We start from the raw sequence: 25,562 nt of genomic DNA on the forward strand, positions 1-25,562 counted from the left end.
GAGTAAATGGATCGAGTTATGGGATATATGTTGCGAGTGCGAGAGCGTGTGAGAGTGAGGAGGGAGGAGAGGGGGAGAGAGAGAAAGAAGAGCGGAGTTAGCGGACCGAGAGGCGCATTTAAAAAAAAAAGAAAGATATGGGTTATTTATTTTAAGTAAAAACAGTTATATTAAAGATTATATATCTATATATATAAATCTACGCAAAACTACATCGTCTCTTCCATACTTTTCAACTGTTGTCTAGAATCTACGATTGCTACCGATGTAGTCCCGTATCTTCTAGCTCTTTATATTATTATTATACTATGAAGAGGGTACGCGCGATATCTCGGGTTCCCTCGTGGCTTTCCGCGTTGGTCGTCGAGATATATACAGTATAAATTTTATATATATATGTATGTTACATTATATATATATAAAATAACGAGCGCTGTGAATACCCGATTTTCTCGTGATCATTGATCATTACTCATAGATTGGGCATAAATAAGCGTGGAAAAAGAATTAATGGCGGCGATGACGGCGATGATAATAATAGTTATAATGATTAATAGTAAAAGGCGAAGCTATATATATGTGTGTTGTATATATATATAAATATATATATATAGCTATGTAAAAAATTCCTATATATATATACAAAGATAATAAAGTTAAGGGCTCCCAATTTTTATCAAAAAGAAAAAGGAAAGTTATTAAAGATTTTTTCTAAAATCATTAAATCTTAACAATCCTAATTTTTGCAGTTTCAACAGGGTTATTTATAAAACTCATTAAAAAGCATTAGTTTGATATCAATAACTATCATAAGGCACAATATTTCACTTTGCCAAAAATTGCACTTGCATTTTTCTACATCTAATATTTTATCACCGTCACACGAGAAATAGCGCGTTTAATTTTGAGGCAAGAGATAAGGAGAGCGTCCGAATAATGATTTTAAATCGCATTATTTCTCATCACAGACTATTAGTTGTACTTTGCGACAAAATTTTATCTCAAAATTTACTTTGAAAATTTTATTATAAATTAAACCATATATCATTTCCGACTGGGAAATAAACATCGATAAAAAAATATTTCTGTAGTAGCTTCAATTTCTTATAATTTGGACCAAGTAGTATTGAGGGTTCGCGATTTTGTTAACCGGGAAAATGACGCATAGCTCCTATCTTTTAAAAATACGAACCATGCAAACATTATTGTCTGATGAAAATAATCCCAAGTTACGACTGATCTTCCGTTCCTCAAATCTCATAGATTTCCGGATTTTTGACATATTGTTCTTACAATAAATGACAAAATGACCCTATAAAAATAATTCTGAATTTTGCCGAAGAAATAAGAAGCTCGTTTTCCGATCGTGATAACCAATATCGAATTATCGAATAGCTTTTAACAGATATAATCTTGAGTCTTATTTTTTTTTTTTTAATCATTCTTGAACGTGTTATTAACGCTTCCTCTCGGACATCGGATAAGCCCTGCCCATATCCTCTTCCGGGATCAGCGGTATGTATCTCGTTCTAGGATCATTTTTCCGCTCGTAGGCATACGGGAACATCATCACGGGGTTCATTATCGTTCTGGCACTTTTTACTGTCGTCTTGTATCGCGGTATCTTCTGGATATGCGAGGCGGCCGTCGTGGATCCCGGAACGTCGTTAGCGTCGGTCGACGAGGGCGGGCTATCGGAGGTCGTCGCCTCCAAGTCAACCAGAGGAATGAATTTCCTCTCGTACGTGTTCGCGACGGTCGTGGCTTCCTCTTCGATTTCATCGAGGTCACCATCCTCGGCGGATTTCCGCGAATTGTTGACGATGTCGGTCTTGGTCCCTAGAGTCGCCTTCGCCGCCGTTTCTTCGCCCAAAGCCGCAGCCCGCGCGGTCGTCGAGACAGTGTCGCTCCTGATCGTGATCGGTATCCAGTCGTCATCAGACTTGACCTCGGCTTCCGCGTTTCCGTTCACCGTTTGCGAGGTCCAGTCGCGGCTGATGTCGGCCGACCAGTCCAGCGACCGCGAGAAGTTCGATTCCCTTCGGGACGGAGGGCTCTTCAAAGGGGTTGTCGATTCACCGATCGGCTGCCAATCGCTACCCTCGCTCGTCGCTTTCGCCTCGAGACCGGTGGAGCTAGCGTTGGCTAATTTCTCCGGATACACGGCCTCGACTATCACCGGCGACACTTCGGCTCTCGACTCGGTATACTGGTTCTTGCCGTTCTCCACTTGCGCGCTTGAGATGGTCTCGTTACGTCCGTCTTTGATGCTGAACGACTTGTCGGACTTGCGCTGGCCGATGTACACTCGCGAGATTTGGTCACCGTTCTTTGGTCGCGGTGGCGGACTGGTCGTCGTCCTGCCGGTCTCGGTGGTGCTGTCGGCGCTCCTCGGACGCACTAGGTCGGTCAAGAGAGGAAAATACTTGGGCTCTTCGTGCCGAATACCGGTCACGAAGCTCGGCGTGTACTGCGAGATAAAGGGCAGCAGGGTCTGTCGCGCGTATCGTTCCGCCTGCGCCAGGATCCCGGCTAGTCGCTCGGGTAGAAACTGCACGGTGAACAACGCTCTCGTGGAGGTCGACGACGTCTCTTGTATCTCGTCGCGCTGTCTCTCCTGATGCTGTTGCGGCACCATCTCGTTCCGCGTGTTGTGCCTGGTGGCGCGCGGACGTAGGATCGGTTCCGTGATCTCGGGCAACTTGAGCGATCGGCCGGCGTCCTTCTTGCTCGGCCGCAGCACCGGTTCCCTGATCTCCGGCAGGTACTCCGTGGTCGTGGGGACCGTGGTCGCGGTAGTCTCGGCGACGCGTTCCGACGCCGTCGAGGTGCGGTATATCAGGTTCGCGGCGCCCGAGAAACTCCGTCCTTGCTCCGACTCGCTGTTCTCCAGCGAGTTGGAGTCGCCGTCGCCGGATATGTCCAGGACGGTCCACGGGTTCGCGACGTTGCGCCGGCTCTCCTCGTTCTCGTTGAAGGTCGTCGCCGTCTCGATCTCGGCGCCTACGCGCCGATTCTGCTCCTTCGTAAACGGACCGAGGCCACCACGTCTCTGCGACGTTCTGTCCGTCGGCGGGATCTCCGCGGAGTATCCGGGATCCTTCGTCTCGTAGTTTTGCTCCTTCGTGAAGGGTCCTATGCCGCCCTGCCTGTCGTCGATCTCCGCGCGTTCGAGGGTCGGTACCGCGGAAGACGAGGCGGTGGAGTTTTCGGTGTCCAAGGGTATGTTGCATTCGCCGGGGAAAAGGGGCAGGTAGACCGGCCGGCCGGATTCTAGGATCAAGCCCTTCTTGCAGACCGACAGGACCTTGCCGAAACTGTCGGTTATGGCCACCTTGTCGATAGTCCAGGACACCAAGCCGGACGATATCCAGCCGCTATACGCCGTGTATTTGATCTGTTGACGTAACATTATTGAAATAATTACATAATTCGATATATAGTTACGTAATATAGAACCAGTTGCTGTTTTCGGCATTTTCAAGTTTGTATTGTCAACTCTGATTTAATAAGAATGCGAAATTTAATAGATTACTTTGATAAAGGTGTCTGGCTCCTCAAATATAAACCAACAATTAGTTATAGTGATTTTAAAGTAGAACTGTGATTACGGTCAGCGCAGGAATATCAATTATCTTCTATCTGCGCCAAAATTTAATTATCAGAAAGAAAATATAATTATTGACCATACTTACTTCGATCGCTTCGAGATGGGTAACCGCGGGTTGCGGCACGACAATTTTCTGAAGGATAGCTCCTACCAAGAGCTCTTCGTCCTTGCGAGTCATCGCGAACGTGTCGTTGTACGAGCCTTTTCCCACAAGCATGACCTGAAAGAACGGAAATCCGCGTAAGACTGACACCTACATCTGCCAAGAAAAAGATTTTAGGAGTTTCAAATTTATCTTCGATCCTTTATTAATAAAGAACGAGACAAGAAACGCCGTAGTTTTGGAGAAATAGATTCGTGAAAGCTGCTTGTATCCAAAACAAAACGGGAGTAATTTCTAATGTCCAATTTCTAATTTCTAACAATAAATATGTAATAAATTATGATAAATTCACAGGAGAGAAATTGAATCCCCTATTCGTCACTATATTCACCAAAAAAAACTTTTTACCTGAAGCTTCCCGTAGCTCTTGGCGGATCTCTCGCTCCGGCTGTTGTACACCTTGATCTGGTACTGATGGGCGCAGAAGGGCTCCTCGTCTCTCGTCACTAGGTAAAGCTGGCCCCTGGCGGGCGACTCGTTACTGTAATAGCCCATGTCGCCGCAGGGTCGATCCGCGCCGTCCGTGCCGCAGGGGAAACAGTCACCCTTCAGCAGACCCTCGTAACCGTGGTCGCAGGGAAACGCCGGGAATCGGCACTTCGGGCTTACGGAATCGGTAAAGAACTTGTACGCCCGCCGATGGTTGCACAACGATCTGCCCTCGACCGTGCTCGCTATAAAATATATAACGATCGCGTTATCAAGAAATAGAGATTTGTTTATATTTTCATTATTTTCAATCTTTCTTGATCGCGACGTTGAACCCCGGAAGTGAACTTACACCAGATAATATCGGACACGGCACCGACGAAGATGTTCGAGCATCCGCTTTGCATTTTCCCTCCATTCGGATAATAATCAACGTCGCCCATGGGCTGCCAGGAACCGAGACCGCCCAAGATGAGCTGCTCACCGTTGCTGTGAATAACGTCGACGAACTTCGCATCCGTCGCGTCCAGGCGAACCCTCGGATCCTGCGACTCGAAAAGCGGTCCCGCAGGATCTAAACCTATTTTACGCACGAAAGCGAAATTTATTTCATAATCCTTATCCACGAGTTTCTCTACGAGATATACTTAACGCCTATAAGATAGTGACCATAAGACTATAAAAAACAGAGAAACGTTATATTGATCTGGAAAAAGTTGTAGGAAATAACTCGGTTCCTGGTCTCCGCGATCTAAGATTATTATTAGATTTTAGGAGAAATTTCATTTCAGTTTCCAATAGAGTCCGCCAGCATTATGGATATGCATTCGGATTCTGAATATACTAAATAATATAGTAAATACGTATACGGTAAAAATATCAACCGGTTACTCCTACAGGTACGGAGTCATTATAGAAACGCTTTTACTTAATAACGCACCACGCGTAACCGGCTATTCATTTATTATACATGCCTTCGCGATGGTGAACGTATCTATCGGAATCAAAATTGCGAAAATTGTTTTTTTTTAATTTTACGCTAAATAAGCAGCCTTGGAAAAGCATTAAATATTAATATTGATAGAAGGGCATAACTTATTTCTCCAAGGTTGGGAAATGCTCGTTTCTCTTTGTCGAAATCCGCGCAAAAATATTAAGAGGGATCGCGTAAAAAGACAAGCAAATACAATTAAAAAACACAATTCGCCTTGAAGCCGATAAAATGCTCGTGACGACGAATTAGGATCGAATTACGAAAAGGATTGTTTCTTAATTCTATGTGAAATAGCGTCGAAAAAGCATGAAACGTGTCGGCGGAAGGAATATCGTTTGCTCCGATAATAATCCGAGGTTTGAGAAATCCTCGTCCCATTTTGTCGAAAGACGTCGGGGAAAGAAGGCCCGATTACACGAACACGAAGCCACATAATAAAAAAGACGCACGATCGACAATTCACCGTGCTGGTATTCGATTGAAAAGGCATCGGCGCGTGTCGAGGTAAGAGGCAGAGAATGCAGCGAGCATTTAAATGCATCGAAATGGTTGCCGAGAGCGGGACCTTGTTACAGTTACTCTCTAATAATCGATTACACGGCTCAATTATTCGTGCCCGATCGGCTGGATTGTCGCGAGGTGTCTTACGCGTGAGAAATTCACACGTAAGATGCCAATCGTCGCTTTAAATCAATACAGACGAATACAATGAACCCGAGTTACAATGCCGTAGCGGAAACAGTAAATGTCACCAAGATAGACAGATTGATAGAGCGATAAATGCATCATGATGAATGCGCGATTAAGAAATGTATTGTTTAAATTCATTTCTTTTTATTAGATAAAAATAGTCGTTTAAAGTAGAGGATTTATTAATTTGAAATATACGGTATACGCAACATTCTTTCTCAATTAAACCGGTCAAAAATATTTTAGCAATTTTATAGAAATTAAAGTTTCTTCGTGGAGCTTATTATGCAAAGATTACTGTTCCATTACTAACTACCACTATATTCCGATATTTATAGACACTTAGAAAGAAATTTAGTCTCATTTCAAAATTGACGAGAGAATTACATGATACCTGAAAAATTGTTTCGTGCAAATTTCATGAAAAACGCATTTATTTATATATCTGTCGATTTATATACTGATGTCGAATATCATTTTTTACATAATTTTAGCTGATAAATTATTAAAATCATGCGTCGAGTATTTGACGTCGAGACTTACCGGTAATTCTGGAAACATTTCCAAGCTCAGCACCGGCAAAACCGGCCACATGGGCTCCCAGGCTGAATCCAATCATGTGCACTTTTTCCAGCGGCACGTTAAAGCTGCGAATTAATTTTGCCAATTGTCGGCCAACTAGTCGTGTATTGGCCGCTGCCCTTACGTAATTGGGTACGGCGCTACCGGGACCCCAATCCACGCAAACTAGAATGGTACATAGTTATGTAATTAACATTTGTCGGAGAATCTAATTATATCTAAGATGAAATCGCGATTATTTGATTGTTATATATTTAATTGTTATTAGAGAGAGAGAATGAATATTAGCGGATTCATTAAATTATTGTTATATCTTATTGCGCAAACAACGTATAATTCTGCATGTAAATTTTACAAGCTTTACGATTGTAGTATTATCATTAAAAAATATAAATTTAGTAATAAATAATTGCCATATTTTTAGTACGTAATTAATAAAATAAAAATATTTTAGCAATTTTAAGCAATATTATTTTTTTTTTTTAGATGTATTTTTATTTTATTCTGTGGAATAAATATAGAGGCAGCATTTATATCGTTGGACTTTCTGCAAATTCTTGCATAGATATAAAAGATGTATGCCAGGTTTAAATCTCTTCCATACAAACCATTTAAATAATTACGTAAATTTCGTTACATAAATACCTATATTGCAATCGTGAATGCTCATTAACGCGGATCGCATATCGTAAACCCACAAGTGGTTGCAGTCACTTCCAAATCCATGAACGATTACTTTCGTCGGGAGATTAGGATCTATGGCACGGTGGACGCTGTCGTCTATATCGTCGGCAGGCACCTCCATGGGGATCGCTCTTGCCTTTCTACTTCCGTATACGATGAATCTATTGAATGAATGAATGAATACCCGCGATTATACAATTCTGTACGATATAAAAATATTTTATATTGCAGTCACGGTCTCACGTAAAACGTTAATGCGTAACATCAAGTAATACCAGACTTTTCGTAACAGAGTTTGCACAAACATCGCGTATCTTCCAGATGCTATCAGATACAGCGGGTATAAAAAGTATTCGTACACTAAGAATTTTTACAGAAAATAGTTTATTTTTGTGTAATAATAAATAATAAACAAAAATGATAATCTTAAAGAAAAAGAGACTTTATAATATGAAAAAAATTATTTGTTTATTTATTATCACGCAGAAATAAACTATCTTCTGAAAATTCCTAGTGTACGAATACTTTTTACACCCACTGTATAGTCTTCTCTCATCTATCTTACCTGGTTCCAACGTCCTTTGGCGGTGACGGTAGCATCTCCAGGTAACTGAAAGGCCCGGTATCCTCGAAGCACCCGATGTCCTCGTAGCAAACCTTGGACACCTCTCTTTTTCCTCTGTGATTGAGCTTTTTGTGAAGCGTCCATTTTCGCATTGATTCGACGACCGCGCGAAAAATTTCCGCGTCGTTCCTTTCGTCCAAACTTTCGTCGAAGGACGATAAAACCTGTCCCGCAACGGGTTCTGCTGAAATATCATTGTTATATAATAAAAAGACACATATAAATAAATTTCGCTTTGCGTCATGTTTTGAGTTAGCAAATTTAATTTAAACAGAGTTAATTAACATTATGTGGAAATTGAAATAATTAAGGAATAATTTGCTATTAAAGCTAATGGGTTTTGACTAATTGAGGTGCAGCATTGTCGGTTATATTCCGCGAGGCTGTACTTAAAGTTCTCTAATTCTAAGGCTCATTCAATGATTAAAAGAGCGTTTCAGTACGTTAATGCGAATACTTATAACGGCTTTCCCGGTCCACGGCTCGCGACCGTTATCATTATTATAGTATAACGCCTGAATAACAATTTCCTGGAACGCTATGGCAATATTTTACACTTGATAAAATCATAGGTATTCCCGCTTTTTAGACTTCATTGCTCATATTACCGGTTCTACCGGAATTCAATTATGATCGGTAGCAAGTGTATTGTCATCAGATTTTCTTTCGCCGACTAGGCAACTGAGGCCCCCGTGAGACCACTTGTCGGATTTTTCAGGGGGCTGTCATCAGATAAGATTCTGTTGATTGATGGATGATCGGATAAAAAAAATGACAAATGTAATTTGCGATTCTTTGATAGATCTCGAGCCATTTTTTTTTAACAGAGTAGTAAATGTAGTAAATGATAGCTGTTGAGTTTTGACGAGAAAAGCTTTAGACGAAAAAGCTTATTTACTTCTCTTCATCAGAAAAGAAAATCGTAAAATAGTTTTAAAAAAAGCAATCGAATAAGCCGCAAAGATATTTTTAGCGTAATAAAACAAGTAATGATATTCCATATAGTGTTAGATAGCTGAAGGCTATAAAGACGAACGTGATAACATCTTCTTCAATCATTGTAAACCTACTTCGAACGTTACAGCGGTGTTAAAAGCCCGTAACTATATATGAACTTTGCACGCATATTCATAATTTATAATATAACATATAATTTACATAAAAGCGATCGATAAAATATTGCGACTGGCAGAACACGCAACCGCAGTCGTGCGTGTCAGTAAATGTGCCATTCGCTGTGAAGGTATTTAATTTAAATACGCGGTGTGATTTCTATGTTTTCCCTTTTACAAGTACAACTTAATGCCACTGAAAATGTTAACGCAGAAGACAGTTAATGCCGTGTCCAAGAGCGGATATGTTCGCAATTAAGGCTTCGTAGGAGAACTAGAACTGTTAGTCTTTTAAAAAGAATAAAGCATTAAATTAATGATACAATTCGTCGAGGACATCGATAAGGAAGATTTAATTAAACGTGATACATGAAGAGACCGCGTTTCATGAAAACTACGAAGAAAGTTTAATCGCTTTTGTATTAAACCCAGAATATCAAAAATTCCACGATAATCTAGAGACTCTAGAGAAAATAAAATGTACTGAATTAGAGAACGAGTGTTTCAGTAATTTAATATTCTATGTTTTATTAAATGCCATTTTTGTAACACCGCTAAAGCTTGGGAAACAGTATACAGTAAAACTCATTGAAAAAATTCTCAGCTCTTTGTAATGTTGGAATATGTTTAAAAATATACGGGTCATGGATTTGCATATAACTACTCAACTTTTTGTTGGAAAATTAAGACACTCTATGTTTATTTATGAGTGAATTCTATTGTGTCTCTTAAGATGGTTGAGATACGTCGATATCACGTACACTTTCTGCGCGAAGAGAACGTAAAAGAATACTGTACTAAACTTCACAATTCCCGTCCTTCTTTTCTCGGTGAAGAATACTGTAATCGTTTAGAATGACTCGGGGGATTCCTGCGTTTGTAACATTATGCACGGATATGTACGCAATCTTAAGATAATTTTATATTTAGCGACAGTCAGAGCGTGTGTGCGTGAAAATTGTCATTCGCGTCGTCCTAAATCGTTTCTTATCTGTGGGATTCCTGAAACGCGAAACTGCCACGTTCATCTCATTTGATCGAAATGTCTTTTTAATAGCGTCATAAGCAATTTATGGTTTTTCCCCCCAATATATTCCCGCAATATAAAATAGACAGGAAGTAGACTGTGATGTACAATAGATTGCCGCGCGGAATCAACTGGAAAATGGTGACACTTTAACCCTCTTAGCACCTGGTCTCGGGAACGTTGTATTTGCAATGACTACGTGACATTTTATGTCGCGTCACGTACATACAAGGCGTCCCACTTCTGCCACGTTATTTTTTAACGACAGACCAACTTGGTGGCCAACTTGGAGGCGATTTTTCCTCAACAAAGATGTCGTGGCACGCATAGTTTTCCATTAGCGTTCAGAGGTAACGGGTCTCAGTGGCAGACTAAGCCGTATTCTTCTAGTTAATTGTTCAAGGGAACGCTTATTAACTTCAACAAAGTTCCAATTCGACGTTCGGTATTCCGGATGACGCTTCCCAGACGAACCGCATACTCGGTCATTCCGTCTACCGTTGTTCTTTACCATCTTGGACAAGGTTAATGCCCGTTTCTTTACGGGCCAAGCCGTCGGCGATTGGGTCGGCGAGCATATCCTGACCTTACGACCCAGTTCTGACCGACGCTACACGTCGAAGTGGATGGCAAAAGAAGCGGCGCAGGATGTCTCGTCTCGAATACCTCTAAATCGAAGAGGATGGGAACGAGAACGACCACGGGTATACGGGCCGCTTAATGAAGCTATGGAAATGAGCTGGCAAGAGTTAATTTACATACATTCTCATGACTCGTGAAAATAAAGCGACACCGATCCGCCGGCTGATACTCGTTTTGCGAAGAACTAGACGGAGAGGCACGAGAATCCGCACACCACGCCGTCGTCGGACGGGTCTGCCGGACCGCGACGGGAGAAACCGACAAAAGGAAAATCGGAAAGACCTTCGGGAGATCGGAGGAGTATACCAGCCGTTCGCGCGATGGTCACTTAGGTGAGCGTGCCGCTCGGTTTTTTGCTCGCTAAAGCTGCTCCACAAACTAAGCGGTAGCGCGAGCGAGGGAGAGCGGTGGAAAAGGGAAATCACCGAAGGCGGAGAGAAGAACTAGAGACGGCATTTTAACGATCTACGCGAGATTTATTATTTTCTGATAAAATACTATTTCTTCGCGAAAAAATAACTTGACGGACAAGTCCCCCGAGTCATTAAAAAAACCTCTATAATAGAAGCAAGAAAGTCCTTATACTCTTTTCTGACGTGAAACGTATGATTTTGGTATTATTTAGACCGTAATTCGTGGGAACGTGGTTTGTTGTTTCTAGGTTTTTTTTTCTCTTTAGTCATGCTATCACGTTTAATCGAGTTTACTTTCGCAATCAATGCGCAATGCCCCAATTAACTTGAAGAAAGAAACGAAAACTGGATTATAAGTGTAAAGAAAATCCGCCGGGAAGGAGCGGAATCTTTCAAGTGCCGTTAAATTTCCGATCGTGGCAAAGTTTAATGGATCGGCAATTTAGTGGATATCATTATGCTTATCCGATAAATACACACGATGATATCACGCAAGATACTTGTGATAATTACCTCTTGGCACGAACTTGAGGAACCGCTAATACGTGTCTCCTTTATTCTCTTTCGTTATTTATGATAAATTACTTTTCGTCCATTTATTGAACCAAGTGTGCTAAGACTTATTGTTAGAAAATTATGGCGTGTACAAATCATTAGCGCCAATGTTGATTGTTCTTATCATTATCACAATTATATTTTCCCCGACGTTAATGTTAATTAATCTTATTTCACTCGTTGAGCTGATGTGCATAAAACACAAATTGCCTATTTCTGTTCTGTCGAACAATGGCATTGTTGCTCTGCTACGGTCGAAGTTTCGACACTCGAGCGTCGCGTGTGAAATCTTTTATCAGAGATACCGGGTTTCATAGAAAGGTATCCTGCGCGCAAGACGTCCCAGATTCACCGCCTTTCCTTTTAATGGGACTGACCCGAGACTAAAACTAATTATAAGAGGAAATTCCATCCGCGAAGATGTCAAGGATCGTTTTTTTTTTTTCGAAGTTACAGTTATCACGTTACGAAAGTGTAGCGAAACCTTACCTCAGGCGAACCTTGCTATAACGGAAGCGTGATTCGTGCGGTAGCATCTGCGGAGACCGTTCCGTTTCTTACAAATCGACGACACGCTCAAACATTCCTAATTGGGAGAAGCGGATTAGGTGAACGACGGCAGACCGATTACGATCGCATCAGACGAGGAGGAGCAGGGTTAACGGGAATGCGAAGGGGGGCCCCGGCCGAGCGCCGTGGCTCTTTGCAACGGGACTCGAAGAAATATTTGTTTCGTGCTTTTACAGTAGACGTGACGATACCGAGAAAATTCAGCGTCGCGCTTGCACGTCCGAGACGCGCAATCGCCCGTGTAGCCCAACGGGCCCCCTCGCGTGAATCAGAAGTGGCAGTACGGAGCGCGGTATCATTAAGAGCACGGACACGCGATCCATTGATCGTTTCGTCACCACCGTCGATCATCGTCCTTGGAAAGCGAAACGCGTCACATGAGACATTTCGCCTCTCGAAATGCCGGTCGCATTTTCAGACCGTTAAATTCGCGATGACACAATCCTACCGAGAGAATCCCGAGAAGGACTGGCCGGTATACCGGGTCAGTCAAATTGAATTTTTGATTCGCTGCGAGCTGTGCTACGAATGCGCTTTTGTCGCTCATCTTTCTCGTCTAATGTCCAGGGGATGTCTCGTAGCTCAGTGTGAGTGCGATAGACTCGTATGCCAGGGATCATGAGTTCGATCCCGATTACCCCAGGCCCAGTTTCACAAGTGTCGGTTAACTTTTAACCTTAGATTAACTCACTCTTTGTCTCTTTCTAAGGGGGACGTTAGAAGGAGACGAAGAGTGAGTTAATCTAAGGTTAAAAGTTACCAACACTTGTGAAGCTGGGCCCTTTTAAGGAAAAAACAAAAATAATTTTACGAGTTCTAAGAACTCGAGACATGAAGGATACCCTGATTAAAGAGTAGATATTAACTTATTATAGAGAGCACATTTGCATCTCTTTCAATGTTTCTGTGTTATCATGCGTAATGGGTTTTTTGAAAGTTTTCCCATATTGTAAATCTGGAAATAGCGTACTCCAATTCCATTAAAAATTATCGTCTCAAAATTTATTTAATAAAGTAAATGCAGGTTTGGCTATAAGTACTGCAAATAAAATTAATAGGATTTAAAAAAAAGCGTACTCTAATGTCCAGTTTCTATCCTCAATCATTAATTACGCGAAAGATTTACGCACGTGCCTCGGCACTTCCGGCGGGAGAAGATCGAAATTAACCGAGGAGTACGTCGTTAGAAGATAACGCGGGTGACGGAAGTGGGACAGCCTACATACGTGGATATCAATTGTGTCGCAACATCGAGAATATTCGGGATGAGAAATTGTCATCGGAAGCTGAATAATAGGAATTACGCGACACTCGGAGCGCTCGGAGCGGCTCACGAACAATTATCGCACCTCTGTGATCCAGGCCACGAACGTGATCCCGCGTCGCGTGATCTCGTTCTCAGTAATCAGCGGGTACAATTTCCGAGCGAGCCGTCATATCGAAGGCTCTGATTAGCCGCGAGCATTTCCGCGACGCGGTCTCCGCGCCGAGAACAATGCTAATCAGCCTGTCTCCGGCTCGCCGCGCCGACGACGACGCGGGGATTGTCCCACGGTGAGAACCCTGAGAACTGGCTGGAGGCCGGCGCGGGGAGGAGAGGCATCGGGGCTGGTAGGGATCTTAAAATCGGCTGTTGACACAGATTCCAGTGACGCGAGGTGAGTGAACTCGAGGAAGGTAATCGAGCCGACACCTTCGCGCTGCACCGATACCGCGTGCACCTGATGGCGACCGGCGCGGCGCGGCGGCGGGATTATACGTCGCGCGCGGAGCTCTCTCTTTCTCCCTCGCGAGGACGTCAAAATAGATTATTTCGATTATCCCGTGCCACCTTTCGCCATTCGTTTGCAGATTTATTGAGCAACTTCAACAAACACGCTCTACAAACGGCGGCGTGCTTTTTAAAACACACGCCTTACACACCGCTGCGGAGACCTTGTTGCTTCGGTGATTTGCATTCGATTTCTCCTTAGCGGTATATATATATGCCGAGTGTTAATTTATTAGCGAGTCTGACGTGATAGGTGTGAGAGGTTTCGGAGGCTTAGGCATCACGACTCGCTGGAAAAAATCACTCAGAGGGAATATAAAACGTCTTTCCAGATTTTGGACATGGTGCTGTCTGTGCGTAGTTCTAAAGTAAATAAAAAGAAGTAAATAAAATTTACTTAATATTATATAAGAAGAGTTTTCCAAATGAGCAAGGTGTAGGAGAGCAGGGGAGAACGTTTTGAACCATTACGGATCGCGCGTTATACGCGGTTGCATTGAAGTACCGTTATCAGTGTTTTGATGCGCTTTGCGGGCACAATGCTGGCCGCACATGTGCACATGCAAATGCGAGCACATGCTGCGATTACGCATTTATCTATTATATAGTAGACCGTTTTTTTTAATGCTCGCACGCTAGCGTATAGCGGGCCACGTACATCACCTGCTGTCGAGCAAGGTTCGACTTCTTCGAGTACAAATATCTTGATGACTTTGAGAATTTTAAATTTTATTTGCCAGATTTAAAAGTCCGCTCGCAAAAGAGGCTAGATTGATAAAAACTTTTATTGACATATTTACGTTTTTACAATGAGAGAAAAAGAAACAAGAGTTCCATAGGTCACGCCGACGAGAGATCAAAGCAAATCCAACTGAAGCTAACTCGCAAACAACCGTACACATTAAAATTACATTTTTAGCCGTAAGTTAAATTCCAAGTACATGTGTTTGAAATGTAAAGAATTTTCTCAAACGTAGAACCACCAATACGGCGGCTACGTACATTTTAATTCCTCTAATTACATTATTAAAATTTTGTTGGGTAATAGAATCGCCGAGCTGAGCCGAGCTGAAATAAGAAATTAAATTCCAGAAAAGGGGGGGAATGACGTCTCGTCAAAGCGTGGGATTAAGCATCCGCGAATCATCTCGTATTAGCCGCCGCAGACGACGGACAGACGGGCAGTTTGATATTTAAAGAGGAATTCTCTCTCTCTTCTCGCGGAAAATGTGGGCGCGCCGTGATAATCATCGATGAAAGTCACCGGATTCTTCGCAGCTGCGCCTGCCTCTCGCGCGTTTCACCGCAGTTGGGCGAGGATACGATAAATCCTCTTTTCAAGGTCTCCGGTTGTGGCCGATGCCGCAACGTAATCGGCGATCTGCGTGCGCGAAGCTTCGGAGGAAAAATTGCAAACTGGGACATTACAGAAATGGATGTTTAGCGGTTGAATAATAGCGACCGAGTCTCGTTTGCGCTCGCGAAACTTTGCGCACGATCGCTTTCTGCGCGCTCCGATAAACGTCCGAGCCACCGAAGCATAGTTCTCGATTCCGACAATAGCGGGATTTTCGAAAAATAGTTTTTTCACTTCTGCATACTAATTATATTTAGAATAATAATCTTAAGTAAAACTTGAAACAGGATCGTGATATACAATTAATTAGAGAAAAATGAACATCATTTACAATGAGGAAAACTTATTGTTCCCTCGGACTGAATCTTGATAGTCTAATAATATTTTATGTACTTTTTCCGAATAATATTTGGCTCAAAAAAATCTCACGCAAGATCTGTCTTCAAACTTTAAGAATAAACTTCTCAGCGCGTTGCGCGTTGAGAAATTACTGCTCCTTATTATTTTTGTTCCGAATGATAAGGCTACGCGATCATTTTTTTTATTTAGCATACATATTTATTGAAAAACAACAATGCAAAAGTATCGACGGTAAACAGAGGGAAAAAAATTATTGTTGTTATTTTAAGCGAAGCGTATAGAGCCGAGAATAGCTGTGACTACGACTACATGCAAATTTGCAAGTATTTTAAATATCTTCTGCGCCTACCCGTGACATTAGTCTTTCCTCTTGCGAAAATATTACGCGCAAAATTGCGATCAGACACCTAACCGTCGATCGCGGAAAACGAGGCGTTTCCTTCCGGCAGATAAATTAAACTGACATCTCTCAGAGGAAATCTGTCGAAACCATTCAAGCCATAAATTGCTAGACTTACTAATTTAATACTCAAATGTACGTTGCGTAATTTGTTGTTTAGTAATTTTATCTTCCTTTAACTTTCAACGTGGCATGACGCACGGAATAAAATTTTGCTGCCTCACCCGCCGTTTAATAATTCTGTCTTTTTAACTTTCGCAGCGTGACTCGTAATATCTTCGGTCATATTTTCTGCTTTGCTCCGAGTTCGCTCGGGAGATCTAATTGCCGATTTAATTGCCGATCGCAAAATGTGTCCAGCGCTTGGACGAAGCGCAAACTGAATTAATGAGCGTGATTGCTGAGTGATCGGAGTAGCGATTAACAGACTGCGGATGTTTCACGCAAATATATGTCTTGTCGAGAAGAAAATAGACGAGAACTAAAGATAAGCAAAACGTATTTTAGTATACGCAGATGGAAAATTGCATTTTCAATATCCGATAATTATGAGTCATAATTATTCAGGAAGCTCCTTAGAGAGTCTGGGTCGCCGCTAATGGAGAGGATTCATGACGGAAAAAGAAAGAGGAAACGAACGGCCGTTTACCAGAGAAAGTATCCAACATCGGCTCTAGAATTTCTCGGACTTCTTCCTACGCACATAGGAAACGCACACGCGCGCTCACGTGAGCAATTACTACGGGTTATTTAGAAAACTTATCGCAAATGTACATATAGCGTATCTCTCTCTCTTCGGTACTTCATTAATTCGGAATTGCAAATTTAAATATTTGGACAGGTAGTAAACGCGTACGATGTAGCATACGAGAATTTATAGCACGCCGTTGTATGGACTTGATTAGAGACACGATAAAATGTGTAATACATCCATGTTGAGAGAAATAAAAATTTTCTATCCTAAACCTGTCCGCAGAAATTAATGTTCGGCGAGTATAACGAAAGTATCCGTAAATCGAGCATTTTATATTTACAGCAAAGAATTAATAAATATGTATATATATGTCGCTGTATATGTCCGCACGACGGTCACAAGCTACTCAAATAGAAAGTATGGACAATAATTCTCATCCATTCGTCCACGCCAAGTGGGTTCGGTTAATTTTACGGTATTCCGCAAGAGGTATTTCTTCGTTTCAGGATGACACCGCGCTTACGACACTAAAAAAAAAAACCAGAATATTTCGTCAAGACGTCACGTTTCCGGGTCAATCATGTCTCCCGTGCCTGTCAGATAATCTTGGACAAATATAAATCGTAAGTCCAATGTCATCCTCGCAGGCAACAAAGAAATTGCCGGGATATACCGTTTCGCGACCGGTTACCGTCACCGTTCTGTCACAACGTGACATCGCGCCGCGACTGGAAATAATTGCCCGCTCTTATTCCCCTCATCGTCGGCGTTGTTCGGCCCCCGGCCCCCGCCTCGCCACCGGATTTCAGTGTCGTCGTCGCGGCTGGAGCAACGGACCGAAAACGTCACCTCGCTTCCTCGTACGACCCGGAATCCGGTCTCTCTCCCCTTCGGGCGTAATTACGAAACAACGATATATGATCGACCGGCATAATGGGACCACGGTGCGCGGCGCGGCGGTAGGAAGCTGGCGCGACGGTAAAATTGCTATTACGCAGGTGATTCGATAATCAGACGTTCCCAGTTTCCCAGGTTTGTTTAGGTTCAGATGTAATCCACTTTCCTCCGTGGACCGTTTCGCGATCGCCGGCTGTCAGATGCAATATATGATAATCAACGCTCTTCTCCTTCCGACTGTTACGCGCCGCGCTCTGCGCCCTATAATTTTTCTAAAGACGCGCTTTTTTTTATGAAACTTGGGCAACATTTATTGAACCTTAGAGCGATTAATAAACTGAGGCAACGTGTGAAACGAAGAGAGAGGGAGAAAGGAAGAGAGAAGGATGCTCTTTCTGCGCGATTACCAAACGCGAAGTCTTCGTAATTACATTTTGTTATATATTACCATCTATTTTACAGAAATTAAATTAAGTTTTCCCCATGAGTATCTTTACTCTTACATAACAACTTGCGCAAGCTACGTTGCACAAAATTTTTCTAGCGCATGCACGTCGTGCCACTTTGAAGTGCATTACATACGTCGCGCCAACAAGTTTGCGCAACAGTCTTTGTTGTGTATGGGGCCCCAACTTCGTTCCTTTCACTCTTAAATCACGGGCGTACCGAAGGGTTAATGACCATCGATGATGATTCTGGGAAGATAAATTGCGTCTTTTTGGGCACGATGGGGCCCGCCGAACCGTCGTCGTCGTTGCGACACCGACGCGTCTCGTTCCGATCGGTCGCTTCGTCTCTTCATCAACTTCGACGTTCCACAAGACCTCGTGGGTGGATTAAAGTGGAACACCGACCCAAATTTGAAGGAGATTGGTTATAAAGTATCGTTTCTTCAACGTGCAAAAGAGAACAAAATTAAGTACGATGCGGCCATTAGCCTCGATATCGCGCGTAACATAAATGCGTTTGATATTTTTATCATTTTGCAAAATATTTCATCGTTTGAAAGCGTGGATTTTAATTCGCGAAATCGATCCTGCCGACAAATAGGTGGGAACAGACATCGACCAACTCCTTTATTCTGTCACTCGAAAGCTATTTCGATTTACTTATTCATTGTGAGCACAATGACCGTTATGGCCCGGTTGGAAACAGCCGATGCTTTTGGAAAACTTTCTCTCTCGATCCCGTGAAACAGTTCTTATTTTGAATTTACGTCGTACACAGTGGTATGTGAGTCCCGCCGTTAATAGATTCGTATTTCTATTTGCGAGGCTAATAATCGCGCATAATTGATTACAATATCTTCGTCGATCTAAGAATCACGTTTATCACATCGTTTAGTTATTCCATATTAATGTATCGGTATTAATATAGCGGTATTTATATCGAATGCCGCATTAATAACAATAATTACCGATTGGCGATCGAACGTACAAAGGTATTTTTCGCTTCAGACATTATCTTAACCGACGTGCTGATTGGCGATCATCTATCGGGTAGAAGTGACTCGACCTAATTGAAAATAAACGATGCTCTCCGACTCCGAAGAGATACGATCTCTCGTGCGTGCCGCCCGTCTCTATGTTCCTCTCTCGCGTTACAGAGAGAAATTAATTGCTTGGAGAAAGGTGATTCTGAGCTATGCACTCTGCAAAAAAAAAGGGTTAAGTCCGCGATGACTCGCGATGATGGTCGACATATTGATGATTCATATAGAGGAATTCGATCTTCAAATATTATTCGTGAATCAATAAAGCCCGGTTATGAATAATAAATGAATATATGCAAAAGATCCGTATTTATTATTTTAAAGGACATAAAATCTAGCGGCCAATTAACGAAGCCGCAGTGATTTAATATACTACTTGAATTCGTTTTAAATAAATCACACGATGAAAAATATCAGAATAAATAACGGTGGAGAGAGAGTGTTGCTAATTAAAAACCATGTTTTGCGGTAATTTCAATGTTTTTAGTATAATTGAAATGTCACGTATTGCGAGAATTATAACGAGGCTCCGGCTTTCTTCGCGTCGCGAGCCGAGAGCTTGGACCCGTTAAGGACAGTTCCTGTCTCTTTTCTGTCTTTATTGCGCTTTTACGAACGCAAATGGCTACACGATAGAATTTGATTAAAATTATCTCGCCGAGGATACATATAACCGATGAAAGTAATCGGCCGCAGTTTCACGGGCACGACCGTACAAACGCTTTCACGGAGACCGCGAAAATATCGCGCGTTGAATTTCCGGTTGTTTCCTCAATCAGAAAGGAACAATTCATTTAAGAGTCGTAACCAAGAATTACGGTACTTGAATTTTCAGTTCACGTTGGCACGATAGAAACGCGAAGATTAGACTCAACTTTCACGTCGAAATGGAGAGAGAGAGATACGAATTTTTATTAGACCTCGAGGAAATGTCTGCAGAGCTTTCAAATTTCTTTGTTACGTCTCACTGAAATTGTATGTTACGTTCGACGGCGCGTAATTAGTTTCATTTAACTTTCTGAATAATTTTGGTGTATAATGGTATTATCGAGTTACGAATAATACCGTATTCATCATCGATTAACCAGCTTACTGTGGTGTTTTCCGCGAGATTTAAAGTCAATTTCAAAATAAATTGAAAGGCGCAATCCCGCGCCCAGCGCGGTGAAGACGGAAATTTGGTCGCGCGCTCGTGCGGATGCTCGTCGCGTCATTGCGCGAGACCCCATCCGAGATCATTGCATTAATCCCTGACGTCTCTCACGTGCATGCATATAATATCAGTACGCGGCAAACGTCGCTTTCACTGCTGTGTCGGTGTAACCTTTCCGAAGCCGCTTCTTGCGGCAACGTGTCCGTGAAACTTGCACCCGTGTCATTATGCCTGAAATCTCTCTACCGTCGATTTTTTCAATGACCCTAAAGAGCACGGAGTAATTTTACAAAGCAAATGGCAGCGCGAAGGAGATTCTTCTCCTTGAGAAGCATGTAACATTTTACGCTCACCTTTTTTTTGGACTTTCGCCCTTTTTGTATTTATTATTTCTTTAATGGCTCTAGAGAAGCATGTTGTAATATTTTGCGCTCATCTTTTTTGGACTCTTTCGTCTTTCTTGTACTTAATATTTTGCTTCTTTTTCTTGTCTTCATATACAGAGTGTTTCCCAAGTAAGTACGAAAAATTGAAGAGGATATTTCGTGGCTTATTTTAAGGTTCTGTAAACATTTGCTCTAAACTGCTTTGTTTTCAAAATACAAAATTACCCGTACACACGCCCCTGATGGATCTAAAAATGTTTTATCGGTACTGGAAAATAGTTCTTAATATCAAAGAATAAAATATCTTCATGTTTTCCAAATTATTAAAATTTTCATATTTTTTTCACAACTTTGACACCCTGTATTCTGAAAACAAAGAAGTTTAAAGCATATGTTTATAGGACCTTTTCTTTTTAAAAAAAGCCGGAATATTTTCCAATTTTTTGTACTTACTTAGAAAACATCTTGTATAAGATTAGATAAACGTTGTTTTGCGCTTAACCGAGCGTGCGTTTAAAGTGCGTTTAAAGTTTTTTTTCCGATTGTGATAACAAAATTGCCCTTGAAATCATAAGGAAAATTAAGACAAGGACGTTGTGCGGTAATGTTCCTAAGCGCAAATCGATGTTAACCTTGCTAGCCACATTTTCCAGTCCTTAATTCGCTACACTACGGTTCGTGAGACCGCTCTACTTTGTCGCATTGTCATTTTCATTCTAATTAATATTTTTAAGCTTGTACTGTAGAAATTGGAAATACGGACTCTGAATAAGATGTTTATGATAATATCAGGTCAAGAAAATGATTTGAATTTAAACTGAACCTATTATAAGAAAATTAGAAAATTATGTTATTATGTGAAAACTAGATAACCGAAAAAACGGTCAGTGCTCCATTAGACCAGAGCTAGGGTTAACTGCGCCTGATATACTCGAACGTATGTACACGTAAAAAAAATGTCAACAAATATTGCGAAATGTATTCCCGACGTATTCCGCATAAATTCGAAACTGCCTATTCAGATGCAAATTCTTGCGCAAATACATTCGAGCGCTTCGTTTCCTCGGCCCGCTCTCGTGCGAAGTGCCTAAGTGAAAACGGACGCCGGTGGTCAGCCCGTGCGTGTCGTCTGGAAAATACGTTTAAAAAACATGTCGCACCGCTGACCTCAACGTACCGGTTTGACACGGTTAAGTAATCATGTTAACTAATTTGTTGCAACAACGGAGGATGCCAAGAATGCACTATCGGAGAACAATGGCAAGAACCAACGGTGAGGTTCGATCGAAGTAGTCCAACTTATGGGTAATCGTCTTTCTCCCAAGTTAAACAATTACGTTACGCAAGCTATTATCCTTAGTAATTAATACAGGAAAGCTAAGGGAAAGAGAAGAAAGAAGAATAGTGTACAATATAAGTAGCGCATTTATTTAAAATTAATTAATTCCATTCGACTACCGGGAATCGGTATATACCTATAATCTGCAGAATATTCGACCTTAAATTAGGTGATTCTCATCTTTTATAAAGGACGTCTGTTCCTACTTGTTCTTCCGGAAATCGTTACCTATTAGTCTTCGTTGACTATTTCACTAAATGGGTGAAAACTTTCTCATTAAAGAATATTAGAGTTAATACATTGGCAGAAATGTTTGTCAACCAAGTAATTTCTCGTCATGAGATTCCTTTAGAGTTGCATGCAGATCAGGGAAGAAAATTAATTAATTTTATTGGCAACAGCCAATAGCATCAGCCAACAGATGTTAATCGAATGACTTATTAAATCTCGCTGGATTTACCAACATAGAATTTTTAATGAAGTGCCGATGTTTAGTAATACTTCTGTGACACACATGTTAAGGATTAACACCGGTATTTCCAAGAGATAAATTCGGGTCGTGAACGTATGCATATTTAAACGATGTAGCATATAGATATTTGTGTCGTAAAAAGAGACATTTAAAAAACATTATGTAGAGACCGTTCAAAAGAAATAACCGCAAAATTGCACATAAAAGAGACCTTTTTTTAAATTTATCATTAAATTGAAACTCCGTCCATTATATATATTTGTCCTTTTAGTCGCAAATATTATTGCAATTTAATAATCTTTTAATTTTAATAATGGTAAAATTTATTTACATTATTTTTAATGTTATCGTATAACTTATCTGAAATTATTAAAATACTGCTTACCGATAAAACTGGTCCATCGTAATATCCAAAGAGCCAGAACAAGTTTGCCAATCATCTCACGTCTCTGGACAATCCCGGAAAACCTCTTTAAAAGTCCACCATCATTGTGGATGGTTAGAAACCCATCGTTCCACGGTAAATCGCATCAGGAAGACATGTAAATGTCAAGTTTGCATCCTGTTGTTTTAACTTGGCGATAAAGCCGACAAGAAGAGTTTCTATGTATTGAAAGAAGGATCGATGTTTTCTTCTTCGATCCGGACAATTATTCCTGCAAGGCCGGATTGCTTGTTCAGCCTTTTCTTAGTTCAGTGACATTAAAGAAATCGCCATCGACGGGAACTCGGATCGAAGAGCGATAGTTTTTAGGTGATAGTTCTAGGTCGTTGCAATTAATGCAAGAAGATTAAATCGTAAAACGCGAGCGATTTCTTCATCGCGTGTTTATTTTCTTGGGGCCGGAGCGGGTTGAGATATATAGAGGCAGGAAACGGCCGCTACATCGCGGTTTATACTTGTCCGACTCGATCAGCCGTCTGCTTTCTCCGCCGTGAAAGAAATCGGGCTCCGAATTCGCTTCTTGCGCAAGTTCGCTTGTTGTTACTGACGTTGTTCTGACATGTCCGCGCGACGAATGCACGATCACTGCATTCGAGGAAGCGGATTTCGCGTTTCTCCAGTTCCTCAGTCTCGAAACGCGCGACAAAAGTCAACGAGTCGATGAGTCTCCAGCTATTCTTCCTCTTTTTTTTCCCCCCCAATAAATTCACCAACACGACAATGTTCGTCTGAAATTAATCTCTCGAATTAATCTCGGTGTGGCTCGCGACGTGATTTTTCTTTTTTTTTTTTTAAATGGTATGATACTCGCGCGCGCCGATACGAGGAGAGAGCGAAGCCGACGTGCGCTGTGTACGCGAGCGAGGCCTGCAGGAGCACGAGAGTTGCTGCTGCCTCGTGGCCTACTATAACAGAACTGACTCCCACCGTGGCGTTACGCCGTCTCTTTACCTGTCACGAGCAACGAACGGTGTTTAAAAGCGACGACGACCGGTTCCTTCACTCCACGAGCTCTCCACTGCTTCACGAAGACGACACCGGGGAACCGTATTTACAGGACTGGAAAGAGGGTTCTTCAGGAGTTAAGAAAATAATGCAATAAAAATCAAAAAGTAAAACGTATAACGGGCCATGGAGTCTGATGGATTGGTAACGCATGTGGGTCTTAACGTAACATGGTTTTATATATTTAAAATTAGTATAAATCACATAAAGGTCTTTAATATTGTAAAGTATAGTAAAAACGTAGTCGATAAATTAAATAAAACGTATATTATTTACAATAAAATAAAATTTGATTAGGTATTAAATGCAACTCAAAATAATGTTTTTTAAATTAAAATTTAGTTTCTTTTTGAGATCCAAAATATCATCAAATTGAGAAGTTTAACACATAACAAACAAGTTGATATGCGTTATCTAATATACATTGATATACTGAAATCGTATAATGTACTTTAAACCCATGTTTACTATAACTTGGAAAAGTAATATAACAAGAATTATTACAAATAGATGCAAAGCTTCAAAAAGAATTAAAAACTTAAATGTAATCTTAAAATATATTTTTAGTTTATAAAAAATATAATTCCTTTATTATTGAAGATATTATTAGAAAACATCTTGCTTAGAGAAATTTACGACTGGTTGCAATGCAAGACTTGAACAGTCGGTATTTGATAACTCTGATAGGAATAATTAAATTGCGGAAATCAGATTAGGGAATTAGATATTAAACTAAATGAATGCAAAAATAATCAGGAAGTTCGCCGTATCGAGATTCATTATACATTTCTTCATCTTGATTTGTTTTCAATGCAACTATTAGAAAGTTGATGATAAGAGTTTAATTAATATATAATTGTAGACACGCATTACAAGTATACGAAGATAGATATAATAAAGTTACATTATACATATACAAGATTAACCATGGAAAACTTTTAAACCTTATTTTTGTGTTTGCAGCGCATAAAAAATTCCATGGACAAGATATAAAACATTACGTATACATATAGAGAACAAAACATACGTTACAATTTAATCGCTGACATTTGATATGTCAAGATAAGCAGCAGGTAATTGTGCAAAAGGTGAGTAATAATTTATATGCTACAGTAATATAAAGTATATAAACGTTCCGCATCCTTCTTTGTAGCTTCACCTTGAACTACTTAAACTAGTTTTTTTTGATAATATAATCATACATCGTATCGCATTTATTTTAGTACGCTTAATATTTTATAAATATCTCTCAGAGACATTTATATAGTACATATGTTCAGCAATAAAAACGTGATAATTGAAATTTTTGATTGAAACATCAAATAAAAATCTTATAAACTTCTATCAACTTTATATAATAACTGTAGCACAAATCTTCATTATTACTGTATTACGTTTTATTATTACAATTCGATTCTAATAAGAAAACTCTTTTTTAGTATTATATATATTTCGAAATTGGTGGAAAAGTTGGCAACTGTTGTCAATCGAGCTAAAAGATAGACGCACGTGGCATTTTCTGTCTAAATCATTATTTATAATTACAGGGTAGTTATATATTATGAAAATTATCGAAGGTCACATTGTTGTTATTTCAAGTTTAACCCTTACTTGCCACACTGGGGTGCGATACCTGGATTATTATCAGTAAAGGATGATAACGGCCTGCTCGACTTTTCGCGACGTCGCCAACTG

At 40.9% G+C, this 25,562-nt stretch overlaps 1 protein-coding gene across 2 annotated transcripts; it reads right to left on the minus strand.

Annotated features, from left to right (window-relative positions):
- Positions 1–165: 165 nt before the first annotated feature.
- Positions 166–23,999, minus strand: LOC139811139 (uncharacterized). 2 transcript variants are annotated; one of them, XM_071775243.1, is made up of 8 exons: positions 22,803–23,999; positions 7,718–7,958; positions 7,114–7,313; positions 6,430–6,633; positions 4,555–4,782; positions 4,122–4,447; positions 3,696–3,830; positions 166–3,397 (listed from the first exon to the last, which is right to left on the minus strand). In XM_071775243.1, the coding sequence occupies exons 1-8, from the start codon at positions 22,855–22,857 to the stop codon at positions 1,457–1,459; spliced, it is 3,330 nt and encodes a 1,109-aa protein (XP_071631344.1). In that variant the 5' UTR covers positions 22,858–23,999; the 3' UTR covers positions 166–1,456. The 2 variants fall into 2 exon arrangements, with proteins under 2 accessions (XP_071631344.1, XP_071631343.1); XM_071775242.1 differs by having other exon boundaries at positions 7,718–7,961.
- Between the last annotated feature and the right edge of the window lie 1,563 nt (positions 24,000–25,562).

Source organism: Temnothorax longispinosus, chromosome 4, assembly GCF_030848805.1.
Source record: "Temnothorax longispinosus isolate EJ_2023e chromosome 4, Tlon_JGU_v1, whole genome shotgun sequence".
In the NCBI taxonomy this organism is placed as follows: domain Eukaryota; kingdom Metazoa; phylum Arthropoda; class Insecta; order Hymenoptera; family Formicidae; genus Temnothorax; species Temnothorax longispinosus.